The 17,410-nt window shown below is 31.7% G+C and overlaps 3 protein-coding genes across 3 annotated transcripts; 2 read left to right on the top strand and 1 right to left on the bottom strand.

Moving 5' to 3' along the window:
- Positions 1-741: 741 nt before the first annotated feature.
- LOC111916113 (UDP-glucuronate 4-epimerase 3) lies at positions 742-2,817 on the top strand. Its single transcript, XM_023911745.3, has one exon. It carries the CDS (start codon positions 1,144-1,146, stop codon positions 2,467-2,469), a length of 1,326 nt encoding a protein of 441 aa, XP_023767513.1. The 5' UTR covers positions 742-1,143; the 3' UTR covers positions 2,470-2,817.
- A 2,697-nt stretch (positions 2,818-5,514) lies between these two features.
- On the bottom strand, positions 5,515-7,139 carry LOC111916114 (40S ribosomal protein S13). The gene is made up of 5 exons (XM_023911747.3): positions 6,986-7,139; positions 6,552-6,624; positions 6,140-6,278; positions 5,886-6,072; positions 5,515-5,721 (listed from the first exon to the last, which is right to left on the bottom strand). Exons 1-5 carry the CDS (start codon positions 7,006-7,008, stop codon positions 5,688-5,690), a joined length of 456 nt encoding a protein of 151 aa, XP_023767515.1. The 5' UTR covers positions 7,009-7,139; the 3' UTR covers positions 5,515-5,687.
- Positions 7,140-7,434: 295 nt separating this feature from the next.
- Positions 7,435-8,934, top strand: LOC111916102 (pentatricopeptide repeat-containing protein At5g04780, mitochondrial). The gene has a single exon (XM_023911739.1). It carries the CDS (start codon positions 7,435-7,437, stop codon positions 8,932-8,934), a length of 1,500 nt encoding a protein of 499 aa, XP_023767507.1.
- The last annotated feature ends 8,476 nt before the right edge of the window (positions 8,935-17,410 follow it).

Raw genomic sequence — 17,410 nt, 5'->3', positions numbered from 1 at the left:
CCGTGAAGTTACTTTTAAATATGAATTTTTTTGTTTAAATTAAAAGTTAAACATACATACTCAAAGAATTTTTTTTGCTAAAATCAAAATTTTGTAAACTAAAAACTATAAAAACATTCATTATCAAACCCTATGAGCATATTTTTATATCATTTACCTTTATTTATATTAAAAAGAACCACGTCTTGTTTCTCGCAAAGATCAAAACTCCCCTAGTTAAGATTATCAATTTTTTTGTCATCAACTTAGGTGTCATTTGTCCATTAGCCGTTTGATGTTTTTATAAATGCACTTGCACTTTATGCAAGTGCTATAGCCTATAAGTTGATCAATGGTTAATAATTTGCCATGAAATTATATCAATTAATTGACCTTCTAAATAATATAAACATAAGGGTATCGGTTCTTAAATAGTTGTAAAAATTTATTGAGATTAATAGCTTGCAAGCCCCCATAGATCTCACACACGATCCAGAGGTGTAGAAACTAAAAACCCTCCTTACAATTAGCATCAAGATCTCATCCACTCCATCTCCCAATAAATCCCATTCCCACCCGTATTTCAAATCCCCATATGAACACATGTTGTCAAATTAAGGAATTGGCTGAATTCCATGGCCTCATTTCAAATTAAAATTTAAAAACCCTAAAAAATATATATTATTTTATGAACGTATTTCTTCCAAATAAAAGCCTTGATTACACTTAACCTATTTGACTTCGACAAGCTGTAATTAGTCCACCCTAAATCTCCATTAACATTCAAGATCCTTCCAACTCAATTCTTCTCTCCCTTTCTTACTCCACTCTCTCTCTCTCTCTCTCTCTCTCTCTCTCTCTCTCTCTCTCTCATCAGCCATCGCCCATTTTTTGCAATCATTCTCAATTCCTGTAGAACCAAAGAAAACCCACAAAAGTAAACAATCAATCGCTCAAGAAACCAGAAGATTCCTCATTCCCCCATAAAACAACAAGAAAAATAAAGTGGGAGGAAGACTATCACCATTCACCAACACAGAGAACCATTCCTTTTTTCTTCTTTATCTTCATCAATTGCATAGCTCCACCATCGATTTCTTGAGAAGAAAACTGGATGCTGCTTCAACCCTAATCACATTCCACGAAAATCAGGCAAGAATTTGAATGATTATGAAGTTATCTTCATCTCATATGGATAACATCCCATCGACACCTGGGAAATTCAAGATGGATAAATCCCCATACATTCATAGATTCAGACACTATTCATCTCTAGCAAAACTCACATTTTGGAGCTTTGTTTTCCTCGGATTAATCGTCGTCTTCTTCTTCAAATCACCATCCACATCACCACCAAACTCAATGCCATCAGATCTCTCTCGCAGATCTTTAAAAACCAGTTCGTGGGGTGGACCCGCGTGGGAAAAACGGGTCAGATCATCTGCCCGGATCCGATCCCAAAATGGGTTATCGGTATTGGTAACCGGAGCTGCCGGATTCGTCGGTACCCACGTCAGCGCCGCCTTGAAACGCCGTGGAGACGGCGTTTTAGGTCTTGATAATTTCAACAACTACTACGACCCAACACTCAAGAGGGCTCGCCAAGCCTTACTCGAAAGAAGTGGGATTTACATCGTCGAAGGTGACATTAACGACATCGCATTGCTCCAAAAACTCTTCGAGGTAAACCCTTTCACTCACGTAATGCATTTAGCAGCTCAAGCCGGTGTTCGATACGCCATGGAAAACCCAAATTCTTATGTTCATAGTAACATAGCTGGCCTTGTTAATCTTCTCGAAGTCTGTAAAAACGCTAATCCACAACCTGCTATAGTTTGGGCATCATCTAGTTCTGTTTACGGATTAAACAGCAAAGTACCCTTTTCGGAAAAAGATCGAACCGATCAACCAGCAAGCTTATACGCCGCTACAAAAAAAGCAGGTGAAGAAATCGCACACACTTATAATCACATATATGGTTTATCGTTAACGGGTTTAAGATTCTTCACTGTTTACGGACCTTGGGGAAGACCAGACATGGCGTATTTCTTTTTCACTCGAGATATCTTAAAAGGGAAATCGATTCCAATCTTTGAAGCTTCAAATCATGGAACTGTGGCGCGTGATTTTACTTACATCGACGATATTGTAAAGGGTTGTTTGGGTGCTTTAGATACTGCGGAAAAGAGTACAGGAAGTGGAGGGAAGAAGAAAGGACCTGCGCAATTGAGGGTTTTCAATTTGGGGAATACGTCACCTGTTCCTGTATCGGACCTTGTGAGCATTTTGGAGAAATTATTGAAAGTGAAAGCGAAGAGAATGGTGATGAAGTTGCCTAGAAATGGTGATGTTCAGTTTACACATGCGAATATTAGTTTTGCTGAAAGGGAATTTGGTTATAAACCAACAACTGATCTTCAAACGGGTTTGAAGAAATTTGTGAGATGGTATGTTAGTTACTATGGTTCTGGGAAGAAGAACAGTCATTGAGAAATTGAAGCTCATGTCTTGTGGTAATTATTCTCAGATTCTTGTTTTTGTTTTTTGGTGTTCACATGATTATTTCTGTTTATGTTTTTGTGATCTTTGTTTTCATATATTGTAATGATGATGAGGAGGCCTGAAAAAGAAAGAAATCCCACGATTTTTGTGATTTGTACCAAAGAGAAACTAAGAATATGTGCTTGTGGTGGGAGTTGTATTATTTTATGGAATTTAAATAAATAGAAGTAGAACACAATAGTTTGGATGTTATGAGTTTCTTGATCTAAGTTTGGGTTCAAATAAAGGATGTAATAAGTTTCTTGATTCAAGTTTGAATTTTTGGTTTTGTTGAAATCATCAGATGAATTTAAATTTTGTGTACCCTAATGATGCATGTAAATGTTGTTTCTTTCTCATGCATTTGTATCTATGCTCTTATATTTGATTTTGAGTTAAATAGAACATAATAGTTTTGAATGTTATCCCTTTTCCTGCATTTTGGATGTATGTTCTTAAATTTTGACTACTTAGTATTGAGATGATGTCAAGTTGAAGTTGATATAGGCTTGGATAGGGATTAAACGGATATAATCGGTAGTTCATGCTTCATTCAAATACATACAATAATGATGTTTCTCTGGAGTGTAACTAATGCATACAAAACATTTATGTTTTTGAAGTGAATGAAAAGTGTAATATCAATACATTACCATTTAACCCATTAAAAAAAAACCCTAAGATGTTTAATAATACTCTATTTAGCTGTAGAAGAATTGGGATGCTATGACCTATGAGGATGTGGAATCCTAAATTGTTTGCAGTAAGAAAATGCCTCCGTTTGTCAATAGGTTTTCACAAACTAATAACAAATATTTATTAAATAATTCATCACATTACTATGCAAAATTATATAAAGTTATATTAAGCTATGGAGAGTGGTCACCACCAACCCATCACCAAAAAAAAAAAAAAAAAAAAAAAAAAAAAAAAAAAAAAAACATTGTCATTTCTATGTCTAGTCAATTTCACTACCAACCCACTAGATATTGGAGATGGTTACCACTCCACAATTCTTTTTATGATTAAATTAAATGAAAACATAATAAAATATTTTATATTAATTGAAACCACATTACATTAATTAAAAAACATGGAAAATTAAACCTAAAAAAATAGAAAATTATAACTAAATTACTAGAAAAAAAACATAGAAAATTAAACCTAAATTACTAAAAAAACATAAAAGAAACATAGAAAATTAAACCTAAATTACTACAAAAACATAGAATCTATTTGCGATATTTGTCGAAACTTTTTGTTGAATTTTTAAAAACGCCTTTAAATTTTTCAGGTCGAGATTCAGTTGCGGCACCATGTTTAAAATTTGAAGATCAGTGAGTGTCATTTTTCGCCGACGAGCTTCCTCCGTTGATTCAAATTTTCTATCTAAAAAAATTTAGAGTTTTGTCTATTTTCTCCGCTAGTACGTCCTCGTTGGTTGATTTTCCGCTTAAAGATGTCCCCTTTCTCGCTTTGTCCCTTCCTAGCGGTCGACGAGTTGGACGTCCAGTGGACCCTCCCCCTTGGTGGCATCGGACGTATCGTTGAGGTCGAGGCCAACATCAATGTCCGACTTGGACATTTTTGCCCTTTTGTTGGAGCTGGTGGTAAATCCTAAATGCATCGTATCCCGATAAAGGATCCAATTTGGACCATTACGACAAACGTCTCACGTTTTTTGGTTGACGATTGGTTTATCATTGTTGGTAATTTTATATTGGTACAACGCGGTTGATAAAATGTTGATATCGTTGCTACCACTTCTATGCAGATTTTTAAAATTGTCAAATACACCGTTAAATTTGGTGCAAGCCGCTCGAAGGTCATGCCATTTTGCATTGACCGAGTCGTATGTCCAGTTCGTTTGCCTTCCTAATAACGCGTGGAAGTGATTTAAAACATGATTCCAAAAACTTTGATTCCTTTGCGCGTTACCGACATCCCCGTCTTGTGATATGAAAATATAAGTTTTAGCTAAAGTTTCCTCCTCTTCGGTCCATTGTGTACTTTTTTTTCCTTGGACCTTTTGATTATTTTACCTTCTACGACTTGGTTGTGTTTCTTCAACCCGTTCGTTGTCGTCGTCATTGTCGAGGTTTATAGGTTGAGATTGAGATAATGGAACTTGAAATGGTTGTGAATGTTATTGATGTTGAGAAGGTTGGGGTTGAAATTGCGGAGAAGGTTGTTGAAATGCTTGAAATTGGGGTTGATTGAATTGTGGTGGGTGGGTGTTGTTGGTACTTGATAGTGGTGTGGATGGTATGAAAGATTGGTGAATATAAGTTGTTGGATTGGAGATGTTATCAATTGCATTTACTAAGATTTGTTAATTTATCATTTAGAGTGTTTGGGATGTGTGAAATATTTTGATTTGGATCCATAAAAATATATATAGAAAAAGTGTTTTTTGTTGAATATGTTTGTATGTGTTGAAAGAGTGTGTGTTTGAAATGTAAAATGATTGTATAACTACATATATGTATATATAGAGAGAAATTTATTAATAATTGAATGATTATTATTTTTTTTAAATCTTAAACCAACCACTCTCCCCCCAACAGTCAAAATGAGAAGCCCAATCAAATCACCCATCTCCAACCGTCTTCAAGTTCAAGCAACAGCCAAAGCACCGGCCCTAGGGGCAATGTTCGCGCGTCTTGGGGGCCTCTACGTCTTCCTTATACCACTCCGGGTAGGCCTTAAAAGCATATGCCATTCATATAATATATTTTAAATGGAAAAATGATTGGTACACAGATTTTTCTCCATTCTTAATAATTTTTCTTTTATATATACACTTGTACGTAGTTTTTCATGTATAAAATCAAAAGATTAAAGAATCATAGTCAAATGAAATTATAACTCAATCATGATTGCAAGATTATCAGTGTCAACATGTTTTTCTACAACATATTATCAACCACAAAAGATTATGATGATTTAGTTGAGATAGATAACCATATTCTGACATTAAACAACCACAGCAGATAAACAAACATGAATGACAAAGTGCTTTAAAATTGATACTACATTCTTAGCAAGTTCTTCAATCAAAATCTTTTCATGGTTCAAATATCCTTAGTTATAACAAAGATAAGCAGAATGTTCCCAACAAAAACATCGCTTTTAAAACTCAAAATTCAATTCCCTAAACCACTTTCCTATGCCACAAGGGTGCTAGCTGTGGTTGACTCACTGCAACAACAAGAAAACAATATCAGTACCACAATCAACATAGGAATATCCATGGAGAGAATTTTTTAGTCTTGATATATCACTATATAACCCTTATAAAAATAAACTAAATGATGGGATTTAAGTAATAAAATAAAGATGAAAATAGAAATTTGGGAACATACTATTTCCAGACAGGTGGAAGCTTCTTGGTCTTCTTGTAGTAACGAGCAAGTCTGTGAATCCTGCTCTCAACAAGAATCAACCTGAATTTGGAATCCTTGTCCTTCCTGTTCCTCTCCAAATGCTTTCTGATAGCAACTGCCTTCTTGATCAAATGGTATAAATCCTCTGGGATTTCAGGAGCAAGCCCTGCCATGTCATCAAATATTAATAACATCAACATATTAAAAAGCACAATCATTAATAGAATGCATACCATGTGCCTTGAGAATCCTGAGAATCTTACTCCCAGTTACACTGTTCACTTGTGCAATTCCATGAGAATCACGAAGGATAACACCAATCTGTGATGGGGTTAGACCCTTCTTTGCAAACTTACAGATACTGTCTTGAACCTGAAGAATTATTAAGCAAAGAGTTGTAAATCAGATTTGGAACTTATAAAATCATGAGCTCTCAAATAGGTTACTGAGGTAAACCAATCACAAAGACATACACTCTTTTACAGTAAGACTAAAAAGAAATGTTGAAGTTGTTGAAATGCACAACAAAAACATCTTCAACCGATCCAAATTAAAAGAAGCTCAATAATTGATATCAAGGTAATAGAGCTACAGGCAAATAAGTAATATGAACTTTGAACAATGAACATTAAAAACATAACATACATCCTGAGGAGAGATCTTGAGCCAGCTTGGTGGCGTTCTCTTGTATGGCTTAGCTGAGGCTGAAATACCCTTTCTGTTCACCAAACAATTAAAAATCAAATCGAATATCAAGTTAATGAACCTTACACTCACAAATCAATACACATTCATGATTCTAGAATGTCTATATAACCTAAAACTCAATAGATAGCACTTTAATTACAATTCAAATTCAGAGACGACTGCAAAATGTTCGATATTATTGATTGAAAACGTAATCGAAAGAAATTTAACCTTCAAAACAACTCGATTCACACTAAAAACTCAAAACCAAGCTTGCTTCGAGGACAGAATAGATATATAATATGCATTTTCAATTCCAGGAGTAAATCTATAGACTTGAACAACGACCAAATGCATATATACAATAGTAGATTTGAAGGAGCAAAGGTTACCCGCCGCTGTGCATACGACCCATGGTGACGGAGATGTGGCGTTCACTGCTGCTGCTGCTGCCGCACTGGTTGGTTGGCTTGAAACCCTGATAGATGCAAATGTAGGCGGAGAAGAAAGGAAAGCGAAGGGATCAAGTGTTATTATAGTGGTAGAGGCCCAATTTTCACATGATTTGGGCTTTCTCTTGTTTCAGGCTTAATGGGCCTATCGTACTCATAAGTAACAGGCCACTCTGAATTAATTTTCACAAAAATATTAATCATCAGTTAAATTGACTTGCGTACGTTATCGAGTTGACATAAAAGAAACTCATCCATCAATTCAATCGAATCATTAAACAATGACACTAATTATTCTCTAGTGGCCAAATTAAGCAAACGCAATCAAAAAAATGAAGCAGAATTCAGCAAATTAGCAGTTGCATACATCCAAAAAAATGTCATACACAATGGGAAGCTTGAGTTCTATCTTGCGAAACAGCATTCCTCGCACAGTATTCGCTCACGCTAAACAAACCCATGTACAAATACTCATCCATGATCTCTGTCACGATGTCACGCTCCAAACAGATCTCTTGTTGGCTTATTCTAGAGTGTCTCTACCAAACGCCCGCAAGCTGTTCGACAGAATGCTCCAAAGAAACATGCATTCTTGGAACATCATGATTTCAGCTTACGTTCAAAATTCTATGCACGATAACGCTCTTAGCGTCTTCCAGGAATTCTTAAACTCAGGTATGACACCGGACCACTACTCATTACCTCCGGTACTAAAGGCCTGTACAGGTATCGGCGATGTTTCACTTGGTCTGATCTTGCATGGTATGGTGGTTAAACTTGGTTTCGAAAATTACCTTGTTGTGGGGAGTTCCATTTTGGATTTTTACTCCAAGTGTGGGAATTTAAAAGATGCGAAATTGATTTTTAAAGGATTGCCATTGAAAGACTCGGTTTCATGGAATTCAATGATTTCAGGGCTTTCAAAGGCTGGTTTGCTACTGGAATCTCTAGATTGTTTCAGAAACATGCTTGAAAACAGAATGAAGATGGACTCCATGACAATTCCAACCCTTTTAAACACTTGTGGGAAATTAGGCGACATTACAAAAGGTAAAGAAGTTCATGGGCAAGTGTTAAAGAATTCAAATCTTTACAATGATACTGCTATTGGAAACTCATTGATCAATTTCTATTCCAAATGTGGCTGCTTGTGTGATTCTGAAAGGATTTTTCATAACATGAAAAATCCCAATTTAGTGACATGGACAACAATGATATCTTGCTATGGACTCCATGGAAATGGAGAACAAGCTCTATATTTATTTGAGAAGATGAAAGAATCTGGATTTAAACCAAACAATGTCACACTCACTGCAATCCTATCTAGTTGTAGCCACTCAGGTCTCATACATCAAGGCAAAAAGATTTTTAATTCTATAAGATCTTTATATAGTTTTGAACCTAGTGTAGAGCATTATGCTTGTTTAGTGGACCTTTTGAGTCGTGTTGGGTGCTTCAATGAGGCAGTAGGGTTGATAGAAAGTATGATGATGGTGCCACCAGCAAGTGTATGGGGTGCACTTCTGGCTGGTTGTTTGGTGCATAGAAATATTGAGATTGGTGAAATGGCAGCTTATCATCTCTTTGAAATGGAACCCAAGAATGCTAGTAATTATACTGCTTTGTGTAGCTTGTATGATTCTTGTGGCATGTGGAGTGATGCTTCGAGGGTTAGATTGAAAATGAGAAGGTTGAGATTGGGTAAAACTCCTGGATGTAGTTGGATTTCGATTGGGGGAGAAATGTGTGTGTTTTATAAGGGAGACTTGATCACTAGTTCTCTAAGTGAAAAGACTTGTGAAATGGTCGAATGGGTTGTTAGAACACTTCCATTGGTTCATAGAGAAATAGAGGATCAAATGTTTGACACTTGCTTGATGGGTCATTGAAAAAGTGACTATATGTATTTTTGTATTCCAATATATTCTTCTTTAGTTAATGAAAAATATGAGTATAAATTAGTCATAGATGTTTTGACAATATGTTATCAATTTTGTTGAATAGAGACAAGTGATTTTATCTGGATTCTGTGTTTAAGTTATACCAACATGACGGGTAATAGCATTGTTATTCGGTTAAGTCTTATGTGACACTTAGTTGGCATTTGCATGATACTGATGTGGAATCCATGTTAAAAATTAGTTTATATATACTTTATTCATATTTTTATTTATTATATGTTCTATATATATTTTTACTTCATTTATATGTATGTTTTACATATATTTTTACTTCATTTATATTGTTGCTTATTATATATTTTCCATACACCATTAATACATTTATATTTTTTATTATTATATGCTTTATCAGTTTTTTTTAATATTTTATATATGGGTTAAAGAGTAAAGAAGAAGTCAATACCTTAGTTGTTTGTATTTTTAGAAATTAGAAAATTGTTGCTACGAAACATCATGTGCTCATCTATTTAGGGAGGTGATTTTTTCATGGAAATTTTGACTCTTCCACCAAAGAAAAACAAGTAACTAACATTTATATTTACTAGTTGTGAAACTCATGTACTACATGAGTTTATTCTTAAAAAAAAATAATTATGGAGATCTAAAAATTTAGAAAGTTTGAATTTATAAGAAAAGAGAAAAAAATTATTTAACTATTAAAATTGAAGGGTTCATTTTTTTTCTTTTAAATTTAAACAAATAATAAAATAAATAAACAATTAAAATAATTGGATTCAATTTAGAAATTTAGAAATTATAAAGAAAGTTGCATTTATTATTATATTTATTACATTTAAATATTATATGATATTTATTAAAATTTAAAAAAAATGACATGAATATAATTTAATTTTAAATTACCACAAAATGACATGTTGTATAATACATCAGATAATGACAAGTGACATAAATAATTTTTATTTATTAGAGTAGATATCCCCATTTCAATTATGAAATACTTAAGAAAGAGAAATCTTAGTGTTTGTTTCCAAAAAGCTTAAGCACGCATATTTGAAGAATATCTCTCTAACTTGATTTACTCTTATTTGACCATTAGAGGTAGCAATGGGTCGACCTCGGATGGATTCAGGTTCAACCCATTTTAATAATTAGGTTGAAAGTTTCAACCCAACCCAAACTCAACCTGTTTATTTAAATGGGTTGATATTTGCAACCCAACCCAACATTTTAGATAAATGGGTTGTCACCAGGTTGACATGTATATGTAGTTCCCGACTTAACCTATTAAACAAATGGGTTAAACTTGGGTTAACCCATTTCAAATCATTTAAATAAATTATATAATTAAATATTATACCACTTAAATTATAAAACATAAATAAATTTTCATAATTATGACAAAAGCACAATCATAATTCATAAATACAAATAAATTGTTCAAATAACATTAAAAATGTTTAGTTTCACAGTGATTTTAGAGTGACCAGTATTATCGGCGCTAAAAAAATGATGGAAATTAAGATTTAATTTTATCAAACATAGATAATAATAATGCAACATTATAATTTACAAATTAATACTTTGATTAATACATGATGATATTCAAATAATATTAAATTATATATATATATATATATATATATATATATATATATATATATATATAAATGTGTTGACGGGTTGATAATTTTTACCCAACCCAACCTATTTAATTAAATGAGTTAGACGGGTTGACCCGTTTAAGTTAAGTGGGTTGAAAATCTAAATCCAACCCGCTAATTTTGGGTTGGATAGGCAGGTTTAAGTCGATTTTTGTCAGCTCTATTGGTCATTTATACCTTCTTTTTTTGCTTATTATGTATACCACCATTTTTCCTTCTTTTGACATTTGTAGCACTCTTCTTAATCTTTTTATGTTATTTGGTCATCCTTTACACCACTAGACCTATCTTTTTTAGGTTATCAAACCTTCAATAATAGAAGAAAAAGACAATTATATATAATATTGCAAAAACATGTTTAATAATAAAATTTGGAATTTTTTTATAAAAGTCAAAAAATAATTAACCAAAAATAGATAAATTGTTACACAATTAACCACGTAACAAAGTGTTTTTGTTCAATATTAGGCCTAAGGGTATTCCGGACACGAGAGGCATTTATAGCCATGTTGGTATCTCACCATGACCGTACACATTACCCCAGATGTGTTGTTGTTCTTTACTTAGCAACATGAGCGTTGGCTATTATGGATTGCACCACGAGAGGCCACACATCTTCTCTTAGTTTTGTTCCTTCTTCTTTCATCTTTTCTTTCTTCGTGGCTACATCGTGAGTATACCAGCAACCACAGTGGTGATTTGTGGTGGTGTCGATTGTTGACCTAGAAGCTCTTTATGCTCCTTGGTGTGGGGAATATACTCTTTGGCCTTGTTGTTTATATATAAAGAAGGATCCATGGCCTCAAAAAGTACATGTTCATTATTTCTCGAATGAAAAAAAAAAAAAAAAACAATTTTTGATCATTTTATGTAAAACGGTACATTAAACAATAAACAAATGTTAAGTGTGATACATTAGTATGCAAACAATAATACTAAACTACTAATCTTTTCAATGTGATTCATGTTCACATAAGAAGTTTTGTTTTTGTGATAATTTTTATACAAAAGCAGTAGTAGTTGATTCCTTATAACATAATTAGTAATCTTTAATACACAAAAGCCCATACTAGTTTAGAAGTCAATTCTTTAGATTCATTACTTTACTTCAAAATTTAAGTGATTGATTTATATAGCTAGAGTAGTTTAGAAGTCAATTCTTTTGATTCATTATTTTACTTCAAAATTTAAGTGATTGATTTATATAGCTAGATAGCATTGTATCATCTTCTTAATTTGGGTTAACCAAATTGTCTCCTATTTTTCAAATTTATATTATTTGGTTTTGATTTTTTAAGATCAATATTAAATCAAATTTTCAATCATATAAAAAGTTATAACCCAAGGGATTTATGAATTGGTTTATTATTTGGTTTGCCATCTATTTATAGTTTTGAGACTTCTAATTTGAAAATAAAAAGGAAACAATCTAGTTAAGTATTTATCTATACAGATAATACATGATTGATGAAAACAACTACTAAATAAGCATAAAAGAACTGAGTTATTAAACTCTAATTATCTGCATAAGTTAAAACTCCCCCTCAACTTGGTATGTGATAGAGAATGGATCATATATAAACGTGGGAGCAAATTAAAGATACCAAATTGGAATATTTATCATTTTTTGTATTACACCTCATTCAAGAATCATCTTTGACTAGCATAAATAGCATGAGCCATAGGAATGGTGATTATTCATGAAGTATTTTACATTTAGGGCATCACTAATGCATTGAACTCTTATAGATGGTATATATCTTGAATGTGTTGCAATGGTTAAAAGTGTCCAATATTCGACTGACCCAAAAAGGATCAAGATTAGAGAAATATAAGAGGTTGCTAAAAAAGGATGATGAAAGATCCTTTGGTGTTATTCTATCTTGTTATGTAATTGTACGAGGTCCAAAAGGATCTTTGCAACTTAAAAACATAAAAGATAATATATATATATATATATATATATATATATATATATATATATATATATATATATATATATATGCATTAGATTACACGATGTGATTGTGGAAGATAATGGATATACAATTAGTGATTTAGCAGATGAAGTAGATCTTTTAATGCATGTGCATTGCGCACCTATTCAAAAAGTTCAATATCAAATTCAAAGGAACTCTGAGCTACCTAATAATGCAATACATCATGTTCTTCGACATGATTTAATGGAACATATTAAATAACGTTGTACTAATATGTAATTTCACAAGATTGTATTGTAATAATAAAATGTTATCGTTTTAAAACATTTTCTAAAAAACTTAAATAATTTTTTATTGTTTTAGATAATTTAAAAATAAGTTTAAAAAAAATAATATTAAAATATATCATTTTAATTAACTTAATAAATTAAAGTATTAAATATAAAATTAATTAAACCATTAGATGTAAAATAAATAAGAAAATAATAGATATATTGATTATATAAAAAGAATTAGATAATTGTGTTTTAAATAGAAAGTAATTTCCTTTTTATGTTTATTTTTGCACAAATAACTCGGTTTAGTTAAACCGTTGAACGGGCAATGAACTTTTATCCAACTTGGCATGGCTACAATGCAAGGTTGAATCAAGTTTACTCTTAAATCATCTTTTTTTCATTCAATTCTTCATTAGATGTCTATGGGACTATGACTTATTAAGGTAATTAACTTTTCGGTATGTTTACATGTGGGTAATTATCTTTTTTTTGTACACATGTAGGTAACAAACTTGTTGGAAGGTTTACATATGACCATTATGACCTGCTATAGCAGGTTAAATCCTAGATATGAATGTTTTCAACAAGTTTGTTACCAAGATGTGTACAAAAAAATAGTTACCCAAATATGAACAAAACGAAAAGTAAAAATTAAATTACACGAATGGTCCATGTGGTTTGGGGGAATTTGTGTTTTTGGTCCCTAACTTTTTTTTTTTTAACTTGGATGGTCCCTACTGTTTATTTTTGTTGCGTGTTTGGTCTCTGTCTTACCTAAAAAGAGTATTGTGTACTTATTAATTTATTTTTTAATTAATTTTCTTATTTATGTATTTATTTTTTACATATTTAAAAAAATTAATAGACCACACATATTTGTATCTCCTCGGATGATCTCTACTGTTTATTTTTTTAATTAGTTTAATTTTTTAACTCGAATGGTCCCTACTATTTAATTTTGTTACGAACTTGGGTTGTGTCTTACTTAAAATGACTATTGTGCAATTATTAATTTTTTTAATTAATTTTCTTGTTTATGTACTTATGCTTTATATACTTAAGAAAAATTAGTAGACCCCACATATCTGTATCTCCTCACCATTCCATCTTTCATTCTTCTCAACTTCTATTTATTTTCCATCTTTAGTGATATCGACGTCTTCATCATCACTTCTTTTTTCGGTCCTTCAACTCCGTCGAATCAATACCACAACCCACTAAAGATAAAGAGACAGTACGTTATGGTGTTGGTTCGTCATAGTTGAAGTACCAAAAAAAGAAGGATGGTGAAGACGTCGATGTTACTAAAGATGGAAAAGAAATAGAAGATTGGGATGATGGGAGATGAGATGGTGACTGGTAAGATCCCAATTAAATTTCTCAAATGTTGTTTCAAGTTTACGGTGAGGAGATACATATATGTGGGGTATATTAATTTTTTTATAAAAAATAAACACATAAATAATAAAATTAATTAAAATATTTAATAAGGGAAAAATACTATTTTTAGGTAAGACAGAGACCAAACGCGTAACAAAAATAAACATTAGGGATCATCCGAGTTAAAAAAAATTAATTAATTAAAAATAAACAGTAGGAATCATCCGAGGAGATACAAATATGTGTGGTCTATTAATTTTTTTAAATATGTAAAAAATAAATACAAAAATAAGAAAATTAATAAGGGCACAATAGTGTTTTTAGGTAAGACAGGGACCAAACGCGCAACAAAAATAAACAGTATGGACCATCTAAGTTAAAAAATTAAGTTAGCGACCAAAAACACAAATTCCTCCAAACCACAGGGACCATTCGTGTAATTTAATTTGTACTTTTCGTTTTGTTCATATTTGGGTAACTATTTTTTTATACACATCTAGGTAACAAACTTGTTGAAAGCGTTCACATCTAGGATTTAACCTGCCATAGCAGGTCATAATGGTCATATGTGAACACTTCCAACAAGTTTGTTACCTAGATATGTACATAAAAAAGATAGTTACCCAGATGTGAACATATCGAAAAGTTAATTACCTTAATAAGTCATATTCCCAATGTCTATTGGATATGACCTTAGTTTAAGGTCGTTAGCTTGGGCAAAGGGTTATCTCACTGATTTGGTACTCAACTTCAAGCAAGGGTAAAGGCACATTAGGAGAAACTTGAATCCTTGTAGGGTCGTATTAGGGATTCTTCAACCTCCATTACATATGTATACACGCTTGAATCAATTACTTTTGTTGTTGTGTTTAGAATTTGGATCAACTGATTATTTTCCCATGATTTTTTATTGTAGTGAAAGTTGTTATTTTTCATCTAATAAGAGAAAGGAGTGAAAAAATGAGGTTTTTTCGAAATTTACGCTTGTTGTTCAACGTAGAAGTTGGATTAGGAATAAGCATATAATTAGGGATGTCAAAAACCCCCGTGAGACCCCGATACCGTACAGGACTAAATTTAAAAAAAAAAAAAAAAAAAAAAAAGGAGCAGGAACAGTTGTGGGGGCAGAATTTAACCTCGTTTATTTTCGGGACCGGGGTTGGGAGTTGGTATTTCCGTCTCGTACTCCCGCGCGGACCCCGGTTTTACATTGTAATATATATATATATATATATATATATATATATATATATATATATATATATATATATATATATATATATATATATATATATATATATATATATAATATAAAATGCATATACAAAATATATTTTCTAATTTTAGGTTTAGTGTAGGTTTCACTTTCCCGTTTCCAATTAATGGATGTTGAAGATGTAGCGAATTGATCATATATTTTTGGACATGTAAGTATTTTATATTTGTAATGTTGGATCTGACGTAATTTATATTTGTAAGATTGTTGGAATTGTCGTTTTGTAATGTTGGATCGTAATGTTGGATATTTAATTTTTTAGTTTCTAAAAGATTAGGTTTTAAGCTTTTAAAGTTATTAAAAATAGTTCTAAAACAAAGCGGTTTTTTAACCCAAAAAAAAATTGAATTTTAAGCCTATAAACCGGGGGCGGGACCAGGGGTGATAGAGGTAACCGAGGGCTATGTAAACAAGGGATCCGGGGGCGGGGGCAACAACTAATTCCGGGGGCGGGGCGGGGGCAGCTATTTCCCCTCTCGTTTGGTCCCGTTGACATCCCTACATATAATCATTATGTTGTTTCGTTTCATGGGGCAGATGGATGTTTGTTTGTTACTATAAGCAAACTTTTTATAAAGTCCCTCAATAAATCACTCCTGCATTTTGTTAGTATACAAGGATGAAAAAATATTCTCAATATTAACTTGGGATCTAATTCTGATGGTTTATTTTTTGTAGGTATTTATTGTATATAAATGAAGTGTTGTATTGCTGTTTAAGAGTCCAAGCCAACAAGAGTCCAAGCCAACAGTGGAAAATATAAGAATTGAGTGTTTGTTATTAGGGATAAAGATAGAATTTCAAACAAAGGATAATTTTTGTATATACTAAAGTGAATTTCTTATTGACATTAATACGTTCAACAATGTTGAATAATTAATATTATATAGGACTTACACATATATATATATATATATATATATATATATATATATATATATATATATATATATATATATATATATATATATATATATATATACTAGGTGAAAACCCGTGGAACCCACGGGTGTTAATGTTAAATAGAATTTAAAATTTAATTATGTAATAAATAATATATCATTAAGTTAGAAAACTTATATTGTATTTTTTAATAAGTTTTTGATTTTTAAGTATTTAATTACACAATAAATGATAAGTATTTAACTACAAATGGAGATTTTTAAAACCATTACTTTTTACTCCTTAATCGTTCATGGTGATTGCACACACACATATACATATACACATATTTTATTATCTACTGATTAAATGTATAATGAATAACGATGAGCAGATTTCTTTTAGAGAGTTTTGACCAATAAAAAGCATAATTAAATGATTCAAGTAAAAAGTAATAACCTATGAACAAATGAAGTCATGGTTTTTATGTATTTGTCATTGTGACATTCATAAATCTAAGTCTTTTAAATTGATCTGGAAAGATCAAATTGATTGGAAATAATAATTTTTTCATAAGCTTTGGTAATGCAATTGGTAAAGCTTCATTATACGAGGTTGCATTATGTAGATTGCTCCTTATCATGTCAACAATAATAAATCAACCGAACATCAATTTCAAAAGTAAAATATAAAATATTTATGGACTTTATAAATATAAAAACAAAAATATAAAAAAATGGTTTGTAAAATACTTGTCCATCCATTAAAATAACATAATGGAAAAAAAATCATCTTCGTTATTGAACCATTTAAGGATCCATGACTTTATGAAACGAATTTTCAAAGTGAAATCATTATTTAGTACATGCAGTTAAAATATTTAAGTAAATTTTGTTGCGGTCATTACATGCAGATGGTAGAACACATGCAGATACAGATACAAAGACATATATAGGAGTAGACACACATATGTATATGTTTTTTTCTGAATTATACATGCAGACACACATATATAGATACACAAAT

This window comes from Lactuca sativa, chromosome 4, assembly GCF_002870075.4.
Source record: "Lactuca sativa cultivar Salinas chromosome 4, Lsat_Salinas_v11, whole genome shotgun sequence".
Classification (NCBI taxonomy): domain Eukaryota; kingdom Viridiplantae; phylum Streptophyta; class Magnoliopsida; order Asterales; family Asteraceae; genus Lactuca; species Lactuca sativa.
Note: the sequence above shows the minus strand (reverse complement) of the source record. Positions and strands in the feature narration are given on the sequence as shown.